Genomic DNA, 23,244 nt, shown 5'->3' with positions numbered 1-23,244 from the left:
AAACCTTGCTCCTCGGGATCCGGTGTGGTCGAGTCTCGGGTATTCCACGCAGAAACGCGGTGTGACCGTCTCCCCACGCACGCACTTCACGCACTGTCACTCCGTCCCGCCTGCGTTCTCGTTGCAACAACACGATCAATGCAGACTGCTCGTTTCTTCTCTATTCCTCTCGACTCTCTCTCAGAGGTGCGGTTCTATCTGCAGGGTGAGTCAATCGAGCACAGAGCCCATCAACGCGTGCCGAGGGTGCAATGCATGAAGACGGGACCGTCTGTCGATCATTTCTCTGGAGCGAGTCTTAAGTATTAATAATGTGAGGGCAAAGGGATGTGGTTGTGGAATCTGATCATATTTTATTTTTGAATGACACGGAAGATGCTATTTATAGAATTTTACAACACACTCGCCCCCCTGCACACAGTCCACAAATAAATACACGGAATAGTGGCTGAATTGTATTTGCTACCTGTATGCTTTCCAGCGCCCCTACTTGAGCAGCTAAACGTGCCACATAACCCATGCATGAATAATAAGTTTGTAAAAATAAAGTTAGCACGTTTATCCGATGTTAATAAACAGTGCGCTGGTTATTATTGAATCGCGTATTACTGCTTGTGAGTCCATAAGTATTTCAGTAATAGTTGAAATGTCAAGGTTCAAATTGCATCCCTGGGGATTCCCTACCGATACCTAATGTGTTTCGCAATGTTTAACAATGTCGACAGGAGCCCGGGGCATAGTTCATCTGTGTTTGCTTGGTCGCCCTTTCCCTGTCAAAATAACTTGTTTTCCCTTTGAATCTCAATCATTACACTAAAGGGCAGGCACAGATCCAATGGATCCAACAGCTTAGAATGAAATGCGCCAGTTAACGTTTCAATTCAACGCTACAGCTGTTGTCTACACTGAGCGTACTGTGAATCTAAGCTGGACAGTGCCCACACCCGCTCACGCTGATTGGCTAAATCTGGCGATACTATACTGCTGCCCCGCTGTATAATAAAGCAGGTTGGGTGAGTTCTGCAGCTTTAACAGGAAGTGAAAAAAAAAACCATATGGAATGTACACGAAATTGTATTATTATGGATCACTCACCTTCTAGAGCTCTGAGCTTACTGTAGTGCAGCAGCGTGCGTGTCATTATTTGTTTCATTTTTATTGTAGAAAGCTGTCACGTTGTTTGTATTTGTTTAGTATTTTTCTTCTGGCTAACCAGGTAGATAAATAAAGCCGAATAGCGACATTAGAATACTGTACAGGTGACCTGCAAACCAGAGAGTGTATTCCGAAAGGAAGACCGTGTGCAGCAGCGCCACCTGCTGTTAAATGGAAGGGACTGGGGGAACATTACAGGGCTGTTTTCAAACCAAGTCCCTGGACCTTCTTCTGATCAGACAGCGCGATGAATTAACACGTTCATGCATGGAATATATGTATAGATTTAAAGAACTGGATAAATAAGTTTTGGACACATAATAATTTTAAGTATTTTTCATTGACATATGTTTCTTTTTTTTCATTGCTTTATTCGAGTAAAAAATGGCATCCTCGTATGAGGTTATCATGCATTCGAGTATATTATTCTAACAACCTGCACCTGTCTCGAAACAAGGCGTTTAAACACAAGAACATCACTGAAAGAAACACACTTCGAACAGTTTCATGCCTGTTGCCCAAACACGTTTACCAAGTGCGCTTGGCGCACATGCTTTTGTAGTTCTTCCTTGTGCCGCCCAACACAAGAACTACATTTCCCAGAGGTCATCATTCCTGTTAGCCGCCGAGCAACCGGGAAAGCAACGAACCTACAGCAAACTTATAGGACAAGAGAATACAAATAACTCCTTCTCGTTTGAATTCATGTGTTGCGTAGTCTTCTTAAATAAATAAGACATTGCTGAAAAGCACGGAATAATTAAAAACGTGAGCTTTATCTTAGCTCGAGTTCCAATCGGGGAAGGCCCATTACTAGCGCCTGTGTGAATTTCGACTGAAACTTGATATTGCCGGCAATGTGCTACCAAAATTAGACATTTGTTGACTTTTTTTCCCGCCGTAAACAACCGATAAGTACCCAGCGTGCAATATAACAACTCGAACGACTGTCTGGTTTATAGTCAGGCAGATAGTTGGTGTCATCAGTGGTGAGCGGGGGGTCCTTCGTGTTGTGTGGAGGGGCTGTGATGTGAGTTCCAATTACAAAACCTGGTACGGATTGTTTACATTTCAGCTGGGGGTTTTTATTGTAAATAAATAAACATATCAATAAAACATGGCCTCGACCCTGTTGTCGCCGGTGGTGGATTATTACAACGACGAGGAAGAGCTGGACAGCGTGGATGAAGACGATGATCGGAGTTACAGAGGGAGAGACTCCGAAGAAGGTAACCACAACACCACGGACACAAATACGAAACGTGCGCTTTGTGTATTCTGTACATCGGTTACAGGTGGCTTTTCAAGGTAGATTTCCGTTTATTTTGGGGGCCGATGTGAGTACGGGAAGTTTAACTGAAATGTAGTCTTCCTAGGAACTAGGTACACATAGCGTTATAAACATAAACAACACCGGATAGCTATTGCAGTGCGCTATAAATACTACTAGAAAAAGCTGAAGCATTTCTAAAAGCTGTCGTTAGAAACAGCATACAGGAAACGCTAGTAAATAAACGGAATGTAATATTTGCCGCGTATTGTCTGTAGAAAAGTCGTTAAGAAGGTTGAGTTTGCGCTACATATCTTTAAATATCACCACGAGGTACGCGGGGTGATTCTGTGTTTACAGTCCGCTGCATTTGTTCTCTGTTTGTTTGGCAAAGGAAACTCACAAAGGAAATTTCAGCCCCGAGACGGAGGGGATTGACAGATGACAGCCCTAACTCGAAACAGCCAACCGTGCAAGCCGACAGCGTGCGTGTAATTGGTTTACGAGAACAGGAGCTTTTATCTTATTGGACCGAGCTGGCGTCAATTAAAATACTGTGCGCACTGTTCTGTAGGACGCAGCCCGAGAGAGCCGCACTAGCACTCCATTCACGACCTTTAAAATACATCTCCTTTGAATGGAGCCATGGCAACATAGAAATCGTGACAAACATCGAGGCCTGTTTATTTTACCTGCAAGGACGACAGAGCTTTGGACGACCATTTTTTTCTTTTCTGCGTGGGCCTGAATTTAGGTCCAGTATCTATGCGTCTAAAGCGAAACCGAATCAGTTTTCTGTTCGCTGCCTTTTAATATAACGGTATATTTTGTTCACCACGTCAGGATTTGACTCTGAGTTGCATGAATAAAGGTACTATATATATCGTTATAAATTGTTTTATGTTACTACATTTGTACTAACCTGTAACGAATCGAAAACGAGCATGTGTGTGTCATTAAGGGCATTACATGGTTTTAAACGTGTGTTTTGTTGTCAGTATTGCAGTAAAATGCGCTGGGCTTGAAAAAGTCGGTTGCTTTTCAGAATACGTTGTATACTTGTTGACGGCAGTTTTCGTCTGTAACCCCAGGCAGTCAAGGTACTGTAATATTCTGATATGTTTATTTAAACGTGGCATGTTGCATATTAGAGTAATGACTAAGAAAAGGGGAAGCAGAGGTCAACTATTGCATTAAAATTGGATCCTGTACCGTGTATGTGTTAATAACGCTGTGTTTAAGTAGTCATCAAGCTAGCGCTGTATGCAGCAGCCTGACACAGTCAATACAGTATATTTAAAGACAAAAAGTCCAAGAAAACTATTCTAAAGCAACCCATATTTCTGCAGTCTCATAAGTGACGTCACCTGCCGTGTAGAATGCCCGCTGTTCTGTAAGGGAAGAGAACAGCGTCATGGCTGGTGACGCTCACATGCTAATTAACAACGAAGGTAAATTGCATACGAGGTCTGCTTGTGCTGTAAAGCGGGCCAGGATGTTTGCTTTGTGTTCGTACCATCTCTTGTGTTTGTGGTTTTTAAGTGTTACATTGATTTATTTAAATGTGATGTATGAAGTGTGTGTGTTATTTAAATATGATGTATGAAGTGTGGGGGTGGGGGAGGGGAGTACTTCTGAAGTGATTGACAGGCTACAGCATGCATCATTTTATATTTACTGATATTCCGCTGGAGACATTAGACATCTGGCATTATTTTTGTACATTTGCATATAAAACCTTCCAGTAATGCCTCTATGACAATGTTAATTTGAAGGGCGCACATCAAGCATTATCATAGATGTTTGAATATCTTATTGAGACAAGCAAGGCAACAGCAGTGGAGGCTTCTGCTGTGGCATATAAAGCAGTGCAGAATACAAAGTCATGCAGTGCCTTGGAGGTTAAATAAAGTGTCTGTGCTCTGATGTGCGTGCGTCGGGTGTGCTTTTCATAGTACAAGCCAGTGTGTTCAGAGATGCAGTGGCAGGGGGGCACAGCGATTATCAGAATGAAAATGATCATTTGTTCTGAAAAGCAGGCGGCACAAGGTACCAACGGAGAATGCCGTTATTCAAATGCATTTTACATGCAGAAAGCACAGACTGAGATGGGGCTGCTTTTGTGAACACAAATCCTATTAGTGTGTGTCTGTTTGTTACTCCCCTTAAACTGGCATCTCCTCCTCAGAATCTCAATCTCAAGTAGACCTGACCTTATTGAAAACGTTCCCAGTGAACGTTATGGCTTGGGGTTATCTCTCTTTCTTGGAGTTTTATTCTCCTTTTGAAATGTTTTATAAAAACACAATGAGATATAATTAAAAGCTTGAACAGCGTTTGAATTGGACGTGTTTTGAATTGACTGAATAAGCGTTTCTGTTTTTCATCTGGTCCTTTCTTCTTGTTTTTCTCCAGACACGGAGGATGCCAGTGAAACCGACCTGGCCAAGCAGGATGAAGATGATTATGTTGAAATTAAAGAGCAGTGAGTGGGATGGCTCTTGAGCTTCAAGGTCTTGTGTTCCGGTTCAGATAACAGACTCGTCTGTGTATTTTTAGTTGCTCCCTAGGCAAGCACTTCTAAATGCCAGAGCAGGCTTCAAGACTGACTGTGCAAGTAGGCCAGACTGTGTCTGTGTGTGTTGCTGCCCTCTACTGAGCAGTAGTAAGGTAGACTGATCTAGATTTTTAATTCTTTATCCAGCCTGATTTCAGCTACAGGAAAATCTACTCCCAGATGCTATTCATTATAAATGTAGGATTCTGCATGTCAGAATTCCTATCTAAATAACGTTTAAGAGCCATTAAATAGGACCTTTTGTGTATCAAGGTTATAAAAACACTCCATAGGAATCCCTTCAGTTCAGGCGGTGCCCATGTTTTTGACATGTTTCAGTAATAAGGGTTGTGTCTGAACCTGCTTCATTTATCAGTGACAGTCTGATATGCCCCTTGTTCGATACGGGGGTGGGAATGGTATTATGATCACTGCCCATTGCTTCTGTTTCTGTTTTCTTCTTTAGGATGTACCAGGACAAGCTGGCGTCTCTGAAAAGGCAGCTGGCACAACTGCAAGAAGGTAGGCATGGGACTGTAAGGCTGTACTGGCAGGAGTGACAGTGATGTGGCAACTGAGAGGGTTATATGAAGCAGTGTGATGGAAAGCATCCTTTGAGAGGGTTATATGAAGCAGTGTGATGGAAAGCATCCTTTGAGAGGGTTATATGAAGCAGTGTGATGGAAAGCATCCTTTGAGAGGGTTATGTGAAGCAGTGTGATGGAAAGCATCCTTTGAGAGGGTTATATGAAGCAGTGTGATGGAAAGCATCCTTTGAGAGGGTTATATGAAGCAGTGTGATGGAAAGCATCCTTTGAGAGGGTTATATGAAGCAGTGTGATGGAAAGCATCCTTTGAGAGGGTTATATGAAGCAGTGTGATGGAAAGCATCCTTGAGGTATACTCCTGGTGTGATAAATCAGTGGACACTTTATATGTTGTAAAAATGACTTTGATCCAGCTTTCAAATCCTTTTACCTGCCACTGATCTCTGTCATTTCTGTTTAAAATAGTTAGTGCTTTGTTTTGTTGAGATGGTAAGCTGTAAGCCACACTGCTGAGTGCTTTGTTTTGTTGAGATGGTAAGCTGTAAGCCACACTGCTGAGTGCTTTGTTTTGTTGAGATGGTAAGCTGTAAGCACACGGTTGTCTTTCTCGTGCTCCTGTAATTCCTCACCTGTGGCTGTTTATCCAGGCACACTGCAGGAGTATCAGAAGCGAATGAAGAAACTGGACCAGCAGTACAAGGAGAGGCTGAGGAATGCAGGTACTGCCTTTCATTTTACAAGACTGCTGCTCACAAGGCTGCATCACAATATAACACTGAAGCCTTGAAACCAGTTAACTTTGACAGCAAGGCTTTTGGATATGCACATGATGTCTGTAAACCAGGCTTTGTGCGTTTTTTAAAAGAAAGTAATTTGTTCTTATTTGCTTTTCAGATCTTTTCTTGCAACTTGAGGTAAGATTCATTTCAGTAGACTCTTTCATTCGGAAATGGCATGCATTTAGGAAATGTGCATTTCCAGTATCGTCTTTAATCAAGGGGGCTTTTTAGTTCAGTTACAAACGCAGTTTGATTTGGCAGAGATACATTCAAATACTGTTCTTCCTGCTAGCAGTATACATTTTAAAAGTATAATGCGAGCGCTAGTCATTTTGGAAATGGAAGTTTTGCACAGAAACAGACCCAGCAGCAACAGAATGAGCATTGGTAAGCTTTAGGAAATGCTCTGCTAATTTATCTCTGTGCTTTCCAGTTGGGGGCGCTGTGGCTTAGCTTACTTGTGCGGCTCTGTGTTTGACGTGTCCCTCTTCGATGCAGACGGAGCAGGTAGAGAGGAACTACATCAAAGAAAAGAAAGCAGCGGTGAAAGAGTTTGAAGATAAGAAGATTGAACTGAAGGAGAACCTCATTGCAGAGCTGGAGGAGAAGAAGAAGATGATCGAGAATGAGAAGCTAACGATGGAGCTGACGGGAGGTATGGAGAAGCAGATCGGGGGGACAGAACAGTTTAGCAAAACATCAATCGCATTTTCACAGCCAACGCCAGCATGTTCTTTTTACTGTGGATAGTCTAATCTATTATAACCCAGCGTTTTCTTAAGTACTTTTTATGTTGGTGAACTGTCGGACCAAGACCAAGCTAATGAAACTAACGTCTGGTTTCACAGACTCAGATTAGCACTGGTCTTGACCAGCTTAATGTTACCTTAGGTAAGCAAGATCACAGCTAATCGGGGTCTGTGAAACCAGCCGTCTTCAGATTCGATGAAACCTTGCATGCTGGCCATGCAACCTCTCTATGGCTGTGATTGGTGAGCTTTGTCTTGGTGACGGCTGATCTGTTGAACACAAGAACTGCAAAGCAATTCGAACCACTGCAGGTTCTCCTGTTAGCTGTGCGTGTGGTGTGTCTAATGAAGCTCATGCTAAAGGCTGGAAATGGATCACTCAGCTCTGCAGTGGGAGTCCGTTATGTAGCTTACTTTTTCCTTTTTCTAGATTCCATGGAGGTAAAACCAATTATGACCCGGAAGCTGAGAAGGAGACCAAATGATCCAGTTCCCATTCCAGATAAAAGGCGGAAGCCTGCACCCGATATCCTTCTTGTGCATATTTATTCCCTATGTTCATCTCACTGCGGTGATCCCTGTTCATTTCCATTACCATGAGATGTGTGTGTGTGTGCTAATAACAGGCAGTAGATCCTACTTCCAGTAGAAGCAACACTTTCCCTTAACACTGAACACCTCAGCTGAACTACTTGCTAACAGATGAACAGATCATGGAAGACCTGCGGACGCTGAACAAAGTAAGACTGCTTGATCTTAAAATGCTGCGTCACTTTCAACACAAAACAGTATTTTCAGCAGAGTGGTCCCACGGGCATGCAGTATCTCTGCAGTGCCAAGAGCACACGTTTTATTGGCTTTGACAGTCATTTGAAGCGTTCTTGTTTCAAAACTTGAACTGTTTTTCATAAAGCCTCAGATCTCAACACTTGTATTATTATTATTAATTATTATTATTATTATTTATAATTTCTATAATTTGTCTTCCTTGTAATTTCTTTATTTTATTAAGGAACAGTAAATAACTGAGTTTATCATGTAATAAAAACCATTAACATGTGTTCTTTTTGCATTCTCACAGTTAAAGTCACCTAAAAGGCCAGGTATGTGTGCTTTAGCCTAATATATTATTAGTTCTATCTTTTTTTTTTTTTTTTTTTTGTAGTTTTGTAATGATGACCTGTACTGTACGTGACATGCAGGTCACTTTGTAATATTTAATTCTCCTTGTGTAGAAATCACAAACCTTACAGCCTAAGCATGAAGTATTGGGCACAGTGAGTTACTGAATCGTGTGTTATGATATTTAAAAAGCCCATACTGGAATGAATGACATTGCCTTTCCTTGGTCAGCGTCCCCCTCCTCGCCAGAGCATTTACCCACCACTCCGACAGAGTCCCCGGCACAGCGCTATGAAGCCCGGATCGAAGAAGGAAAGCTGTACTATGATAAAAGATGGTAAGTCTGGTGCGTTGAGCTTCCAGCGCTATTCGTGCTCGGACTCGAGGTGACTGTATAAAGACCTGTGTTCGAATTGTTCATGATGCCATCCATGTATCTCTTAACTGGATCGCTGTGCTTCACTGTTCATAAAGTTACAAGAACAAGACCAGCACTCGCTTCACATCTTTTAAAATAAAGATGACTATTTATTTCTTCATTTTAAATAGTGTTTTTTTTTTAAACCACAGACACGCGAGCACAGCCACGTTGCAGCTAGATGCCTTCCTGGGCTAATAAAGCCAGGACAGTACAGCTGTGAGCATGGTAGTCGCATCTAAAAACCTCAGCTATCGCTATGATTCTCTGCGCATCTCTGAATTTGCTGTAGGTGCTTGTCGGTAGATTCTGTAAGCCATTCATTTGTAAAGGTTTGTTTCATCGCACAGGTATCACAAGAGCCAAGCCATCTATCTGGAGTCCAAGGAGAACACAAAGATCAGCTGTGTGATCAGCTCAGTGGGGACAAATGAGGTTAGACTTCACATTATACCATCAGCTAGAAGTGAATTAGGAAGAGAGTCTGCATGACAGCATTCTCACACAGCAGCTGTTAAAGAGCAGGTCTTTGTATTAATTATAAATTACATTATGTATGTGTGTGTGTGTGTGATATATATATATATATATATATATATATATATATATATATATATATATATATATATATATATATATATATATATATATATATATATATATATACTGAGCATCAAAAGAAACATCACTATTCTAACACATTTATTTTCGAAAAAATAAGGTATATAAATGATGGACATTGATGGACATTGACGAAATGTTTTTGGTTTCTTTTAAATCACTCGATCATTCATCCTTGACCATGACACGCTTGAGTGACTATGACTGAAGCACATGCACTTAATCACCTAATTAGTGAGACAGTTGATTGGACACTGGATATGGAGTGATTTCAGCTGTTGAATTGCAAGCTTGAATAACAGCAATAAAGAAAATCACAGAAAAAAAAAAAAAAATGCCACGTCTGTCAAGAGAGCAGCGCCTTCGTGCAATCGGCATGTTGGAGGCTGGATTAGGGCAGCGTTCTGTGGCTCGCCGTCTTGGGTGCTCACAACCAGCGATTTCAAACCTGGCGAGACGGTATAACCAGACACACTCGGTCAATGAACTGGGAGACCAAGAGTCACAACACCTGCCCAAGATCGACAGATCATTTTGCAGCATCTTCGTGATGTCAATTGTTAATCAGCACAATAAAAAGTCACGGCACCTGCTCTAAAACAGAGTTTGTCATTGTTCGATCACATCTAGTGAATTTTATCCAAATAAGTGATAAGTTTCATCTGATGCTCAAATATAAGTGATACGTTTCTTTTGATGCACAGTGTGTGTGTGTGTGTATGTAGACCTAATATTAAGTGCTTATCCTATAAAACCTTGTTGCTTTCAGATTTGGGTGAGAAAGACGAGCGACAGCACTAAGATGCGGATTTATCTGGGGCAGCTACAGAGAGGAGTGTACGTGATCCGCCGGAGATCTGCGGCTTAGATTCCTTTCACCCGTCTCTTACTTTTTGGCTTTTCTTACTCTCGGACTATTTCTAGGACTACACGTGTGTCCCACCATGAGCCTGTTGCTCCCTCTCGCTGGCCGTTTCCGGGACTGACGGGCAGCTATCCGAGCCTGTGCAGAAGGGGAGTGGAAGCTTTGGAAGATAAAATACCCTCCAATGTTATTGTGCCCTGACCTCGTCCTCCGTTCAGGCAACATCAATAGAATGTGGATTTGCTTCTGTAATCGTGGATGTCAGGAGCAGACTGGCTGGCTGTGTGTGTGTGTGTTGTTTTTTTTGTCGATTCAGAATAATGCTTCTCAGTCTACTTTTTTAAATAAAGCGATCATTACGACCGTATCAACCGTAGAGATGCTTTCTGACAACTGTGTGCTTTTATCCACCTCGATACAGCTGTTCATTCTAACAAGCGGCATCTTGCAAGTGTCCCAAAAAGGGTCATGTCTGGACAGAAATAGCCATGTGATGTGTTTTAATTTTTTCTTGGCAGAGCGTCATCCTTTCTTTCACTGCTGTTGTAATTTCCTGAGCTTGCCTTGAGAGCAGTTCCAAGCTTCTTGCAAGCTTGAACTCTTCTGTCTTTTTTGAGGCAGCTTTTGTGAAAAAATGCCCCAGTGATAAATAAGCGATACTTTCGTCGTGGGTGGGAGATTTGTTACCATTTGTAATTTTGTCTATTTAATACTGTTTACCATCACTATAAAACATCATACTTTACACTTTCGAGTGGGATGCTGTGATTTTTCTTCTTAACACAGCCCAGTGCCTGCATTTCATAAGGTTTGAAATACACCCCGCTTCACAGTGGCATCGTTAGCAAGAAGATGTTACAAAATCAAAAGGTTACCTGTGCCTAAAGAATATGAGACGCTGTGGCATGGCTTTGTTTTACAACCTCCACGTGTCATGCATTACCCATGTGCCAGCACTCAGCTACAGCAAAGTACAGCATTATATTGCACTTGGAAGTTATTAATACCACACCCTTTGATACTGCTGGGGTAGATTGCATGAATACCTCTCAAACAGAATGAACTCTGCAGCTCAGTTAGAACACAAGTTATTAGTAAGGAATATTTTAAAACAATTGTTCTAGGTTACATTTTTGGCAAAACGCGATTTGATCTTGGAAACTCAGAAACATGTGCAAGAAATCATAATCATGGAATGAGACCGTTTCTGCAGAGCAGCGAAGAGTACGCTGACTTTCATCTAACTCTGAAGAGGCGTGGTTCAGGCTGTTGATTTATATGCAGTGACCTCATATGGAATCTTCCGACACGATGACATGACATCACTGAAGCATGACTGCACTATTACCAAGACACCTATTTCCATGAAGATTGCTGCATTGTAATGTACCAGTTGCTTCAGTATTGTTTTGTTTTAATTGCTGTCCAGGCCTACACCCTATTTTCCAGGGAGTATCAAACACTGATTGCTAGAGGGGGAGGGAGGTTTCCAGGTAAAATGATTAGATCTATATGCTACCAATGAATATAGAACAGCAAGGAAAACCCACCTCTTCAACTCCAGCGTGGTGCTTCAGGAATTCCACTGGGTTCTAGTACAAGTTTGTTGTATTTTATTTGTCTGCTGTGTTTTACTTTCAGAAGCTTTAGTTTCCAAAGCCTACCTGTATTATTATTATTATTATTTATTTCTTAGCAGACGCCCTTATCCAGGGCGACTTACAATCGCAAGCAAATACAAATACATTCAAGTGTTACAATATAAGTCATACAATAAGAACAAGAAATACAATAATTCTCAAGTGTGACAAACCACAATTCAATAATACAGCAGATAATAGTGAAAGTTACATCAGGATATGATTAAGTAGTGATAGTTACATCAGGATATGATTAAGTACAAAATACTACAGATTAAACACTTGGCAGATTACAATATTCTGAGGTACAGGATTAAATGCAGTAAAATAGGGGGCAGATAAGAGCAAAATAAAGCATATTTAAATGAAGGGTGATAGTGTCCCAGGATACAACAGAGGAGTTCTACAGGTGCTGTTTGAAGAGGTGAGTCTTAAGGAGGCGCCGGAATGTGGTCAGGGACTGGGCAGTCCTGACATCTGTAGGATGTACCTGTAGCAAAAAGTCAAACAGAAACACTTGGAAATTACACTGCAGTAGAGCGAGTGCAGGTCCCTCCCAAGCCTTTTAGTGTGGGGCGTGTATACACCCTGTCACACGCTGCTGATAACAGGATCCTAATGATCATTGGTCTGTGGGGTGGTGTTTTAGAAATGCACTGAAAGGTAATGGAAAACGCAGCCGTGTAAACTCGAGCTCCTGTGCTTTATTCTGCTCACATGCCTGCACGTTTGCCAGTAATCACTGCGTAGTGATGAGTCCAGTACTCGTGCTGCACCACCTGTGTGTAAAAGGTAGGTAAAGGTTGGACAGCCCCACACGTTCCATACTCCTTGGATAGACCTCTGGATTACTGTGTTTAGAGGCTTTCACAATGTACCGCAGACAAAGAGAAGGAGATGTGATCCCTTTTATTGGACTAAACCAAAATGAATCACAAGCTCAATACACTGTTCTAAAACATTCATCTTTCTTTCCTGCTTTCACCTGAAGAAGAGACCTTTGAGGTCTTGAAAGCTTGTGATTAATTATTGTTAGGTTAGTCCAATAAAAGGGATCACATCTCCTTCTCTTTGCCTATCATCTCTGGACTGATACGGCTACTGATGAAGGCGCCAGCATTATATTTTTTGAAGTTATGGATGCGGCTAGGACATCTTATCTTATTTCAAGTAACGAGTTACTTCCCAGTCAAAAATCTGAAATATGTGTACCATTATTTATATCGATTAAATATGGGGTAAATCAAAGTTAGTTACGTTCAGAATTAATTTGTAACAGTACTATTTCACAACCCTAGTAATGTATGTATTTATTTTGATAAAAAAAATAAATGATGATAAGTGGTGTAAACTTTGCACGGTATCAAAAAGTTTACTTAATCAGGTCCTGTGTCTCATTAAATTCTTTAACGTCTCGTTGTGAGAGCTGCACTCACGTTAAACAAACAGGCGTGTTCGTTTCTGTTTAGGCTGTCGATGCTGTAAACCATCCCGTTGTTATGGAGACACACGTCTTTTGGTATCTTATCACCATGGTGAAGACGCCGCGTTCAGCCCGCAAAGGCTGCTGGTCTGAAATAAAAGGCAGCTGTAAAATGCAAGGGAGCCCAACGCGAACATCAAATCACAGACACACTTCAAATTACTCTGACCTATGCGAGCCAGGGGGGCGGGACCTGGCGGCGCGAGAGTGCTCAACACGAAGGCGCAGCGCGAGACTCTGAAGCACTATAAGACCCGTGTTGTGAGTCGAGAGGAGCAAACAGCGGAAAGAGCGGAGAGACAGCGGCAGAGTATTACTAACTATAACAGGTAAATAAAAGGCATTAAATGAATCTCGCTAATCGATAACCTAAACAGAGTGACATTAGTGATATATCGGACGCTTCTATAGATAGTGTTAAATGAAAACCGGCCGTGTAGGGTGATGGCGTTGGTGGGATTCGGTCCAGACTCGGCGCAGCACGGAACCGCACGGAACCGCGCTGTCATGAATCCAGTGTCCGGTATGCAGCGCAGCGTGTGATGCTGAACCGACCTGCTCTGTGCTGTTTTAGGGAATGGTCGGTGGTCAGGTCTCAGGGGACGGGTACCTGAGTTTGCGTTTTTATTCTAGAATCGGTACAAACTCGAGCCACAGAAACGGCTTTGAGAAAAAAAAAAATATGTTTTTTTAAAAAAAAGAAGCACGCGTATTGAATAAATTAAGACAACATGATCATCTAATCTAGCTGCGGCAATCAAATAGTTAATATTCAAAAGAAAGAACCGGCAAATCTACGTGCTTTCAATCAAAGCTGGACAAGATAACGCTGCTCTGGGCACAGCTATTATTTACATATTACCGGTAATGCACGGTATTGCACTATTGACTCATTCCTGTTATCACAGACCATGTATAGTATTGAAATATTGCATTCATGTTAGCAGCGTCAATTGAATGTGTATTTTCTGGCACAAACGTCCGTGGCAGTTTTTATAAACATTTAGCTTCGGAGAGTGTTTATAGTAACTAGTATAATCCCCTTCAGGCATGCAGTTTGACGACAGGTTTCCAAACAGACTTGCGCTGGTTTCCATAGCGACAAGGTCCGTCGCTGCAGATGACCGAACAGTTGAGAGTATTCTTATTGAATGGCTGCTGATGCTCTGGAGGGTGGCGGTATGGCGGTTCAGTTGAGAGTATTCTTATTGAATGGCTGCTGATGCTCTGGAGGGTGGCGGTATGGCGGTTCAGTTGAGAGTATTCTTATTGAATGGCTGCTGATGCTCTGGAGGGTGGCGGTATGGCGGTTCAGTTGAGAGTATTCTTATTGAATGGCTGCTGATGCTCTGGAGGGTGGCGGTATGGCGGTTCAGTTGAGAGTATTCTTATTGAATGGCTGCTGATGCTGTGGAGGGTGGCGGTATGGCGGTTCAGTTGAGAGTATTCTTATTGAATGGCTGCTGATGCTCTGGAGGGTGGCGGTATGGCGGTTCAGTTGAGAGTATTCTTATTGAATGGCTGCTGATGCTCTGGAGGGTGGCGGTATGGCGGTTCAGTTGAGAGTATTCTTATTGAATGGCTGCTGATGCTCTGGAGGGTGGCGGTATGGCGGTTCAGTTGAGAGTATTCTTATTGAATGGCTGCTGATGCTCTGGAGGGTGGCGGTATGGCGGTTCAGTTGAGAGTATTCTTATTGAATGGCTGCTGATGCTCTGGAGGGTGGCGGTATGGCGGTTCAGTTGAGAGTATTCTTATTTAATGGCTGCTGATGCTCTGGAGGGTGGCGGTATGGCGGTTCAGTTTCTCATGCGGGTAGCACAGCGCGTATTCCTGCATACACAGGGTGGGTGTACCTCGACTGTCTCTTAACCCCCAGCCTCTCCCTGTCGCCCACCAGGGACCATGTCTGACAGAAAAGCCGTCATTAAAAACGCCGATATGTCGGAGGAGATGCAGCAGGACGCGGTGGAGTGCGCCACGCAGGCGCTGGAGAAATACAACATCGAGAAAGACATCGCTGCCTACATCAAGAAGGTGAGCGACGGGGACATATCAATGATCGTGATGTGGCGGTGTGGAATCCGCTCATCGTTCATGTTTATCACAGGCGGGAGGGGGGTTTCAGACAGCTTATATTTCAGTTGTGTTCTCTCATTCTGAAAGTTAAAGTTTTTAAACTACATGCATATTGTGCATGGCATGTCTTCAAGTTTTACTTTGTCTGTAGTGTGAAGTTTACACTAATTACTGGAATGGTATGCCATGGAATCTAGTATGGCAGCTGCTAACACTGTAACTACAGTGCCCAGGACTGTAAGTGAAGGATTGAGTAGAAAGGCAGTGCTGTGGGTGTGCTGTTGCCTTTGGGTAGGGTCCTGGCAGTAATGCAGAGCATGCAGCACATTCATAGACTCCCCAAATGCACACGTTTGTAGTGTGTGTGTTTTTAAAATCTGTATTCATGAATAAAAATACTTTGATATTCCTAATACTTTTTAGAGAAACTTGTTTCAGTGTTAAGCTGTTGCAGGATGGTCATTTCTTTTCTTTTTCTTTCTTGTAGGAGTTTGACAAAAAGTACAACCCCACTTGGCATTGCATTGTGGGCAGGAATTTTGGCAGCTACGTGACTCATGAGACGAAGCATTTCATTTACTTCTACCTGGGGCAGGTGGCCATCCTGCTTTTCAAATCCGGATAAAGAGACAATCTTCCAGTGAAACGAGCCACACCATTAACAGGATAAGAAACAGAACTCCAGTGACCCCTCCTAGAGGAGCTGCCCGTCGCCCTCGCAGGAATTCATTGTTTTATTAAAGGTCCAGGGACCCACACTTCTGTGCTGCTTCCACATTCTTTGTTTGTTACTGCTTTATATGTTCATTTATCACATGCCTATATTTATTTTCATCCAGTTTCCAAAATTAAACAAAAAAAAAAAACATTCAAATAAACAATTTTAATATGAATTTGTCTTTTTTTATCTTTTGCACTTTGTCAGCAGATCAAGCCTTTCTTACAATTGTTGTATTAAATAAACTGCATATTTATTATGAAGCAGTGTTACTTTAAGAGTATCTACGTTTTCAGGTTACTGCTCTATTTTGGTATTTGCATCACTGGTAGCAAATGTTCACCTGGATCAAACTGGGGCTGTACTATCATGTTACATGAACCACACTACCCTTGCTCTGTCTCTGAGTTACGATTGGATAAATGCCTATAACATTGACCATGTGGTCCATTCTCCCAGTGCTTCTTCCTCTTGGTGTGAACATTGCAACTTGCTTGTGATCCAAGGAACAAAGTATAAGAGAAGCTCTTGTGTTTGATAGGTGAAGGACTGAGTGATATTCCATCTTGCAACCTAACCTGCCCCATTCACTGCGTTCAGCAGATTCTCTTTATGCCATTGCCAAGGGCTCCCACTGAATAGAGGAAGGGAGTTGAGATAAAGAATCGGTTGACTGTGATAGGAAACGACTTACTGTCAGTTCTCTTTAGAAAAGGCTGACAGCTCACCTGGGGCTTGAAACTCAATCGTAGCGCCGGTACACTCTGTTACTGTCTGCAGAGCTGGTGGCTTCCACGTCACACTGCATGAAAGGACCTTTCTTTTCACTAGTCTGTAAAACAGCTTGTCTAAATAAAAGTAAAAATGCAAAAGGTTTTTTTTTTTTTTTTTTTTTTTTTTATATCTGGTGACTTAACTATGAAATTAAAACACTTTTTCTATTTTAACAGGTAAAAAGTAGCCAGGCTGCAACATTGTATTTATAGAAAATAAAATGATTTAATTAGGCTTCGTTTTAGCAAGAGGAGTGGTGAAAGCACTGAAAACATTGTGTTTTTCTAAGGATCATGATCAGTGGATACTGCTGTATTAGGTACACACCATTATTGAGGGATTATTCTGTTTTTGACAGTCCACTAGGACTGGTTTGGGAAAAACAATAAATATCAAAATTCCTGCTCATCCTTGATATTCAGTTAAAACTTCCCAAATCTGTTTTTTAATGTCTCTGCATAACAAAATGAATCTCCTTCCAAAACTAAAGCCCATTAGATAAGTGTTTTATTTTCTGCTGGGGCTGATTGACAAAGACCTTGACACAAAGGACTTAATGGTGTTTGGAAAGAACATCGACATTGTGTGTGTGGTCTTCTGCATCAGCACCAATATAAATATAAAAATCCACTTTTTATTCTCAAATTGCGCAAATTATCTCTTTCAAACATCAAGCAACAAAACCCGTTTTATTTATTTATGTTGAAAACTTGGTATCTGACAAGCGCTGTTAATACCAGGAAAAAAAAAAAGGTTTCCATTTTCTTGCTCTTTTGACTACCGTTTTCTCCCACTTCTTTTGCTCGGCTTTGTGTTTCAGTTTGTGTCGCAGTCTTGACTGGGCACTCTGCTACGTTTCAGACCAGTTCTGAACGCAAACCGAAAGCCACGCTCTTCAGGCCAGTCGGCATGTTGTCGTCTCCGTTAAGCCAGGACAGGGAGTATCCGAGGAGGCAGGCGTTCCCACAGCTGCTGCCGCGCACTCAGAGTTTGAATCCCGAGTGAATGGCCACCACTCCGCCGGTCAGGTTGTGGAACTGGACTTTGAAGAAGCCGGCGTCTTCAATCATGGCCTTGAACTCCTCCTAAAACAGCAAGGAGAGACGCCACAGGTTACCTTGTGTCTGGAAGATCCGTGTTCTTTACTGTAAACAGATTTACGACGCACTTGAATGTGGGCTAATGAATAAACATATCCAAAGCCCACTGCTCCTGTTTGTTTATTTAGAGTTTAATTTGAGTCCAGAAAAGACCTCAGAGATGAAAGGTGATAGAACAAGATAAGCATCTTAAGAGTGGGAAGCAGACTGCAATTGTTGAACATGGAGTAATTTACTAGAAAAAAAAAACACTGCCAGGCCAGCCCAAAGCGCCCCCAAATTACACTGCACTCCGGAATCAACCCAGCCCAATGAGGATGCCGTACCTGGTCTGGGAAGCGCCTGATGCTCTCCACCAGATACTGGTATGACTTCCAGTCCCCAGCAATCACCTCCCCCAGCACTGGAATGAGCTGGAAACTGTAGGCATCGTAGACCCTGGACACAGAACACAGCAAAGGTAACAAACGCACCACTGCACTGTACGTCTTGTGATCTCACAGTTTTGATTTCCGCAACTATTTGCCTACACGTACAGAGCAAGAAACACACCAGCACTGTCTATCCCTTCTCTACATGCAAGATTTATGACGTAGGGGCTCAAATTTAACCAGAACACATTTGTTTGCATATTCGTACATGTGCAAATAACAAGGCTTAAACATTCTTTCACTATAGAATTCTAATTCCACGGCAACACAGAACACATGAGCGATGGCTCCAGGCCCTGGTGAAATATACCATGCCTCGGTGGTGATACACACCCCACAGAAGTGTGCATATTACACAAACAGCCCTTTTCTGTATTATTTGTAAATGCATGCACAGCATCCCACTCCCACCTCTTTTACCTGGACAGAAGCGGGTTTGAAACACGGCTGAACTCCAGGCACAGGAACCTCCCTCCAGGCTTCAGAACCCGGTGTGCCTCCTGCAGAGCCTGTCTCGGGACACACAGGTGGAGCGGATTACTCTCACTGCTGCTGCGACTGTTTCATTATTGCCCCTTGCTTTTCCATTATTTCCTTCGTCACTGATTTTAAGACAGTATTCATTCTAGTGCTGCACATATTTAGGCTTTACACAGGTGAGGGTCCGCTGCTGCTGATCGGAGGCTGATTTACCAATTCAAGTGAAGCAAGCGAAGAAACGGCTGCTTGCTCTGTTCTCTCCAGAGCTCAAGAAAGAGAGCAATCATCACAGAGCCACGCCGCTGCTTCTTCACTGGCTTCGCTTGGAAGGGTGAATCAGCCCGATCCACACCCACGCCCCTCACCTGATTGTCTGCACCCGATTTCTGCAGACAGCTCAACCCCAGCAATCGGTTTGTGCAGCACTAGCTGATAATATATAGCATTATATAGGATCATATTAACTACAGCTGGGTTTCTGGATACATGTTTCAACTAATGAGATTACATCTCTCTGCTGTGCAAGCGTTCACTTGTTATCCTTTAAGGGATTTCACTGGTTCAGGACTCGTTCTCGTTTCATGTTGCTCGCTCTCTCCAGAGCTCTACACACGAGCGTTCTCGTTTCATGATGCCCGCTCTCTCCAGAGCTCTATGCACGAGCGTTCTCGTTTCATGATGCCAGCTCTCTCCAGAGCTCTACGCACGAGCGTTCTCGTTTCATGATGCCCGCTCTCTCCAGAGCTCTACACACGAGCGTTCTCGTTTCATGATGCCGGCTCTCTCCAGAGCTCTACGCACGAGCGTTCTCGTTTCATGATCCCCGCTCTCTCCACAGCTCTACGCACGAGCGTTCTCGTTTCATGATGCCCGCTCTCTCCAGAGCTCTATGCACAAGCGTTCTCGTTTCATGATGCCCGCTCTCTCCAGAGCTCTACACACGAGCGTTCTCGTTTCATGATGCCAGCTCTCTCCAGAGCTCACACAAGAGCGTTCTCGTTTCATGATGCCAGCTCTCTCCAGAGCTCTACACACGAGCGTTCTCGTTTCATGATGCCCGCTCTCTCCAGAGCTCTACACACGAGCGTTCTCGTTTCATGATGCCCGCTCTCTCCAGAGCTCTACACACGAGCGTTCTCGTTTCATGATGCCCGCTCTCTCCAGAGCTCTACACACGAGCGTTCTCGTTTCATGATGCCCGCTCTCTCCAGAGCTCTACACACGAGCGTTCTCGTTTCATGATGCCCGCTCTCTCCAGAGCTCTACACACGAGCGTTCTCGTTTCATGATGCCCGCTCTCTCCAGAGCTCTACACACGAGCGTTCTCGTTTCATGATGCCCGCTCTCTCCAGAGCTCTACACACGAGCGTTCTCGTTTCATGATGCCCGCTCTCTCCAGAGCTCTACACACGAGCGTTCTCGTTTCATTTTGAAGCTCACCCACCTGGTCGATGTGCGTGACGTTGCGGATCCCGAAAGCGATTGTGTAAAAATCAAACTTGTCATTGTCAAAAGGAAGCTCCTCCGCGTTCCCCACCACCCAGGACAGACCTGCAGACAGACAGACACACACACACAGTGAGCGAATCCATTTCACAGAACACAATTACAGCTGCAGTTTTCAGTGACTCCCACCCATGTTTCCACCTTGCCTGAACTAAGGAAAAAAAATACAGTATTGCTTTGGTGGGGAGGGGTGGGGGGGGGTGGGGGTGGGGAATGGGAAAGAGTCGAGCTCGCCTCTCCTTCTCAGGGCAGCATACCTGTGCCATAGCCCCGATCCGCTGCCCGCTGCCTCCCCACCTTCAGCATCTCCTTGTTGATGTCGCACACCACGGCCTGCACCCCTCCTTGAGTGTCCGACTGGCCGGGTTGGTACGCCTCTGTGATCTCCTGCCAGGACGCGCTCTGACGGGACAGGGTATCCCGGCGCGCCTCTCGATCCTGACGGGACCGGATGTAATCCAGGAATCGGAAAGAGATGTCACCTAAAAAAACCACACACAAACGCGTTGGCTACGCCACAAGCCCGCATTTCAGGAACACGGGGGAGGAGTCTGTAGGTTAAGCAAGCCTGTTGCTCGTTAAGATTTTCACATTTCTGTTTGATCTTTTCAAGCTCTCGGACACATCTAGTTCTGTCTTGAACTCCAAGCCGGTTAAACAGACCTTCCTGATAAGTGAGACCTGGAGTGTGTTAAATACTCATGTTTCAGATCTGCACCCAACAGAGGGAACAGCTGAGACAATTTCAATACTGTGCATAAGATTAAAATTATCCCCAACACAAACTCATCTTAATTAGAGTTAGGAAGAACGTAGTACAGCTTTACATTGGCCCGTCTTTCTGCATGCATGCCTCTAACTTTTAAGGACTAAGGAATCCTTGTTTTACATTACCTTTCCCCAAAGCCTGCGTGCCCCTGTGAAACCTGCCCACTGTATGTAATTCTATGATGCAGCACAGATATATCTCAATACTTCCCAGTGCCTCACCTGTGCCTCCCGCCACATCCAATAGCAAGGTCCCGGGCGTGGGGCTCATCAGGTGCATCAGGGCGTCCTTCCACAGCCGGTGGATCCCCAGGCTCATGGCGTCATTCATGACGTCATACTTCTGGGCCACGTTCTCGAACACCTTGTAGACTGAGCAGGAAACCACACAGACCGGCTGATCACTTCCACTACACAATTCAACAGCAGTCACACGGTTCTCATGTTTGTCCAACCCCCTCTACGTCAGCGTTAATAATATATTAAATGAACCCTTCAAGGTAGAAGGGACACACGTGTCCCAAAATAAAATGATGCGCACTTTCTTGTTTTTGCAATGAGGTGCACGAAACGGGGTTTAAAATGTACTGACAGGTTGGATAATAATAATAATAATAATAATAATAATAATAATAATAATAATAATAATAATAATACACAGAGGTACTGTTAATGCGGTATACGTGTGCACAAGACATATACGAACTACTGTACTTTACATTACAAATAGTTTACATTGTATATTAGCAGTAGGACTCGGCGAAGGAGATTAATTAGATAAAAATAAGATGCATTTAACCGTAATACACCGAAAGCACTCACCCTTTTCTGTTTTCTCGTCCTCTGACACAGTCTCGAACCCGAAATGAGTGCTCCTTTGCTCGCTGTAGAGTCTCGTTGAGACTGCGAAGCGGTTTGTTTTGCTCGGATTTGGGACCTGCCGCTGACATTGCCGGCAGACAGAGAATCTGTAATACAATCTACACAAGGTCCTTGCAACGCCTCCAGAGGACGCCATGTTTCTCTGACCGACTGAGCGCCCAGATCACATGTCGAGGGCGGGGAACGGTTTTGTCGGTCTGGCTTCAATACCACAGCAGTGCGCTAAGAATCTGTGACCTTCTCAAGTGTACCTGATTTTCAGTGACATGCTGCAAACTGCACGAATCACGCGTTTGAACTGTGTCTCACATACTCACGCTTAGGTAATGAAATCCCACGCATGCATTAGTTATCCTGGGGAAGACTGCATTAAAAGAAAGCAGACCATCCATAGCTGCTCTGCTAAAAGTATCATTAAAAGACAGCATTAAACAAACGTGCTACATATTTCTGACCTGACTCTTGTCAATCTCTGTAGTGAGGAAATTCGAGTGGCCACGGTGTCACATGACATGTCATAGGCAATAGAGTATGTGCCACGTGTTGCCCCGGCAGGGTTACCAGATTGGGGGGAAATCGACCATTTGTAGGGGGGAATTTAACATGTGGGGGGAAAATGGGGGCAACTAAGCATAGGGGATTTCATTTGCTAACAGGGGTATTGCACTAAAAAAAATGCATTATTGGGGCATTTTCTGTAAACCTTACAGGTCTCACAATAACCTGTGTGCAAGACGCTCCGACTGAGTCAGCGCTCTTCACGTGGGTAACCGCGCTCCACTGACACGCCTCACGACTTACAAATCATATCTCTTTATCCCGCCTTCTTGAAGTGATGGACGCGTCCACTGACCAATCATACACTCTCCCTCGCTCCGCAACGTCTGTTCCCGCCTGCCTCGCAGGAGCCGTTGAGGACACGCGCGCGACTCCATTTACAAATGAGATCCCTTTATCCCGCCTTCAGCCGGTGATGGACAGCAGCGCTGTGCAATCAGGAGCCCGGCTGCGAGGGCGAGCGCGCGCGCACGTGATGCCGATGCGGTAATGTGATCTGACGAGGGGCGGCAGAGAGATTAGTTATTTTTTTGTGATTAGGCGAGGGTGGCTTTACGATTTTAAGAAATACACCATCGCGACAGCGGTATACCAAAATAAAAACAAATAAATAAATAAAACGAGGGGCAGATCCGGAATTAAAAGGTACATGTATTTGTTGTTACGTCTTAGTTTTCCGTTATGGTGGCAGCACGAGCCGCACACGAACATTGTGACTAGTGTTAGGGTTACCTTTTTTGG

The 23,244-nt window shown here is 43.7% G+C and overlaps 4 protein-coding genes across 6 annotated transcripts in view; 2 read left to right on the top strand and 2 right to left on the bottom strand.

Annotated features, from left to right (window-relative positions):
- Positions 1–272, bottom strand: part of LOC117428114 (serine/threonine-protein kinase TAO3) — a 35,849-nt gene extending 35,577 nt beyond the window's left edge. For both annotated transcript variants that reach the window (XM_058994311.1, XM_058994312.1), the window contains exon 1: positions 5–272. The gene's annotated coding sequence lies outside the window, so the exon portion shown is untranslated. The remainder of the gene's footprint in view (positions 1–4) is intronic.
- A 1,561-nt stretch (positions 273–1,833) lies between these two features.
- LOC131699019 (sin3 histone deacetylase corepressor complex component SDS3) lies at positions 1,834–10,836 on the top strand. Its single transcript, XM_058994309.1, has 12 exons — positions 1,834–2,384; positions 4,841–4,910; positions 5,449–5,504; positions 6,178–6,249; positions 6,425–6,444; positions 6,808–6,964; positions 7,489–7,584; positions 7,737–7,798; positions 8,140–8,161; positions 8,412–8,517; positions 8,949–9,033; positions 9,989–10,836. The coding sequence occupies exons 1-12, from the start codon at positions 2,273–2,275 to the stop codon at positions 10,085–10,087; spliced, it is 957 nt and encodes a 318-aa protein (XP_058850292.1). The 5' UTR covers positions 1,834–2,272; the 3' UTR covers positions 10,088–10,836.
- Positions 10,837–13,386: 2,550 nt separating this feature from the next.
- Positions 13,387–16,179, top strand: LOC117973287 (dynein light chain 1, cytoplasmic). Its single transcript, XM_034925081.2, has 3 exons — positions 13,387–13,536; positions 15,108–15,244; positions 15,774–16,179. Exons 2-3 carry the CDS (start codon positions 15,113–15,115, stop codon positions 15,909–15,911), a joined length of 270 nt encoding a protein of 89 aa, XP_034780972.1. The 5' UTR covers positions 13,387–13,536; positions 15,108–15,112; the 3' UTR covers positions 15,912–16,179.
- A 1,213-nt stretch (positions 16,180–17,392) lies between these two features.
- LOC117427907 (2-methoxy-6-polyprenyl-1,4-benzoquinol methylase, mitochondrial-like) lies at positions 17,393–22,135 on the bottom strand. 2 transcript variants are annotated; one of them, XM_034046291.3, is made up of 7 exons: positions 21,886–22,131; positions 21,286–21,435; positions 20,553–20,777; positions 20,234–20,340; positions 18,730–18,818; positions 18,205–18,316; positions 17,393–17,863 (listed from the first exon to the last, which is right to left on the bottom strand). In XM_034046291.3, exons 1-7 carry the CDS (start codon positions 22,079–22,081, stop codon positions 17,762–17,764), a joined length of 981 nt encoding a protein of 326 aa, XP_033902182.3. In that variant the 5' UTR covers positions 22,082–22,131; the 3' UTR covers positions 17,393–17,761. The 2 variants fall into 2 exon arrangements, with proteins under 2 accessions (XP_033902182.3, XP_058850291.1); XM_058994308.1 differs by lacking the exon at positions 18,730–18,818 and having other exon boundaries at positions 21,886–22,135.
- Positions 22,136–23,244: the final 1,109 nt, after the last annotated feature.

Source organism: Acipenser ruthenus, chromosome 21, assembly GCF_902713425.1.
Source record: "Acipenser ruthenus chromosome 21, fAciRut3.2 maternal haplotype, whole genome shotgun sequence".
NCBI lineage: Eukaryota > Metazoa > Chordata > Actinopteri > Acipenseriformes > Acipenseridae > Acipenser > Acipenser ruthenus.
This window is presented reverse-complemented; position numbering and strand designations above follow the sequence as displayed.

Excerpts from the sequence above, each read along its gene's own strand:
- LOC117973287 (XM_034925081.2), top strand. The coding sequence starts at position 15,113 with ATGTCTGACAGAAAAGCCGTCATTAAAAACGCCGATATGTCGGAGGAG. Across the intron at positions 15,245-15,773 it reads TCGCTGCCTACATCAAGAAG|GAGTTTGACAAAAAGTACAA; the intron begins GTGAGCGACGGG and ends TCTTTCTTGTAG.
- LOC117427907 (XM_034046291.3), bottom strand. The coding sequence starts at position 22,081 with ATGGCGTCCTCTGGAGGCGTTGCAAGGACCTTGTGTAGATTGTATTAC. Across the intron at positions 18,317-18,729 it reads TCAAACCCGCTTCTGTCCAG|GGTCTACGATGCCTACAGTT; the intron begins GTAAAAGAGGTG and ends TTCTGTGTCCAG. Across the intron at positions 17,864-18,204 it reads TCAGGCGCTTCCCAGACCAG|GAGGAGTTCAAGGCCATGAT; the intron begins GTACGGCATCCT and ends TTGCTGTTTTAG.
- LOC131699019 (XM_058994309.1), top strand. The coding sequence starts at position 2,273 with ATGGCCTCGACCCTGTTGTCGCCGGTGGTGGATTATTACAACGACGAG. Across the intron at positions 4,911-5,448 it reads TATGTTGAAATTAAAGAGCA|GATGTACCAGGACAAGCTGG; the intron begins GTGAGTGGGATG and ends TTTCTTCTTTAG. Across the intron at positions 7,799-8,139 it reads ACCTGCGGACGCTGAACAAA|TTAAAGTCACCTAAAAGGCC; the intron begins GTAAGACTGCTT and ends GCATTCTCACAG.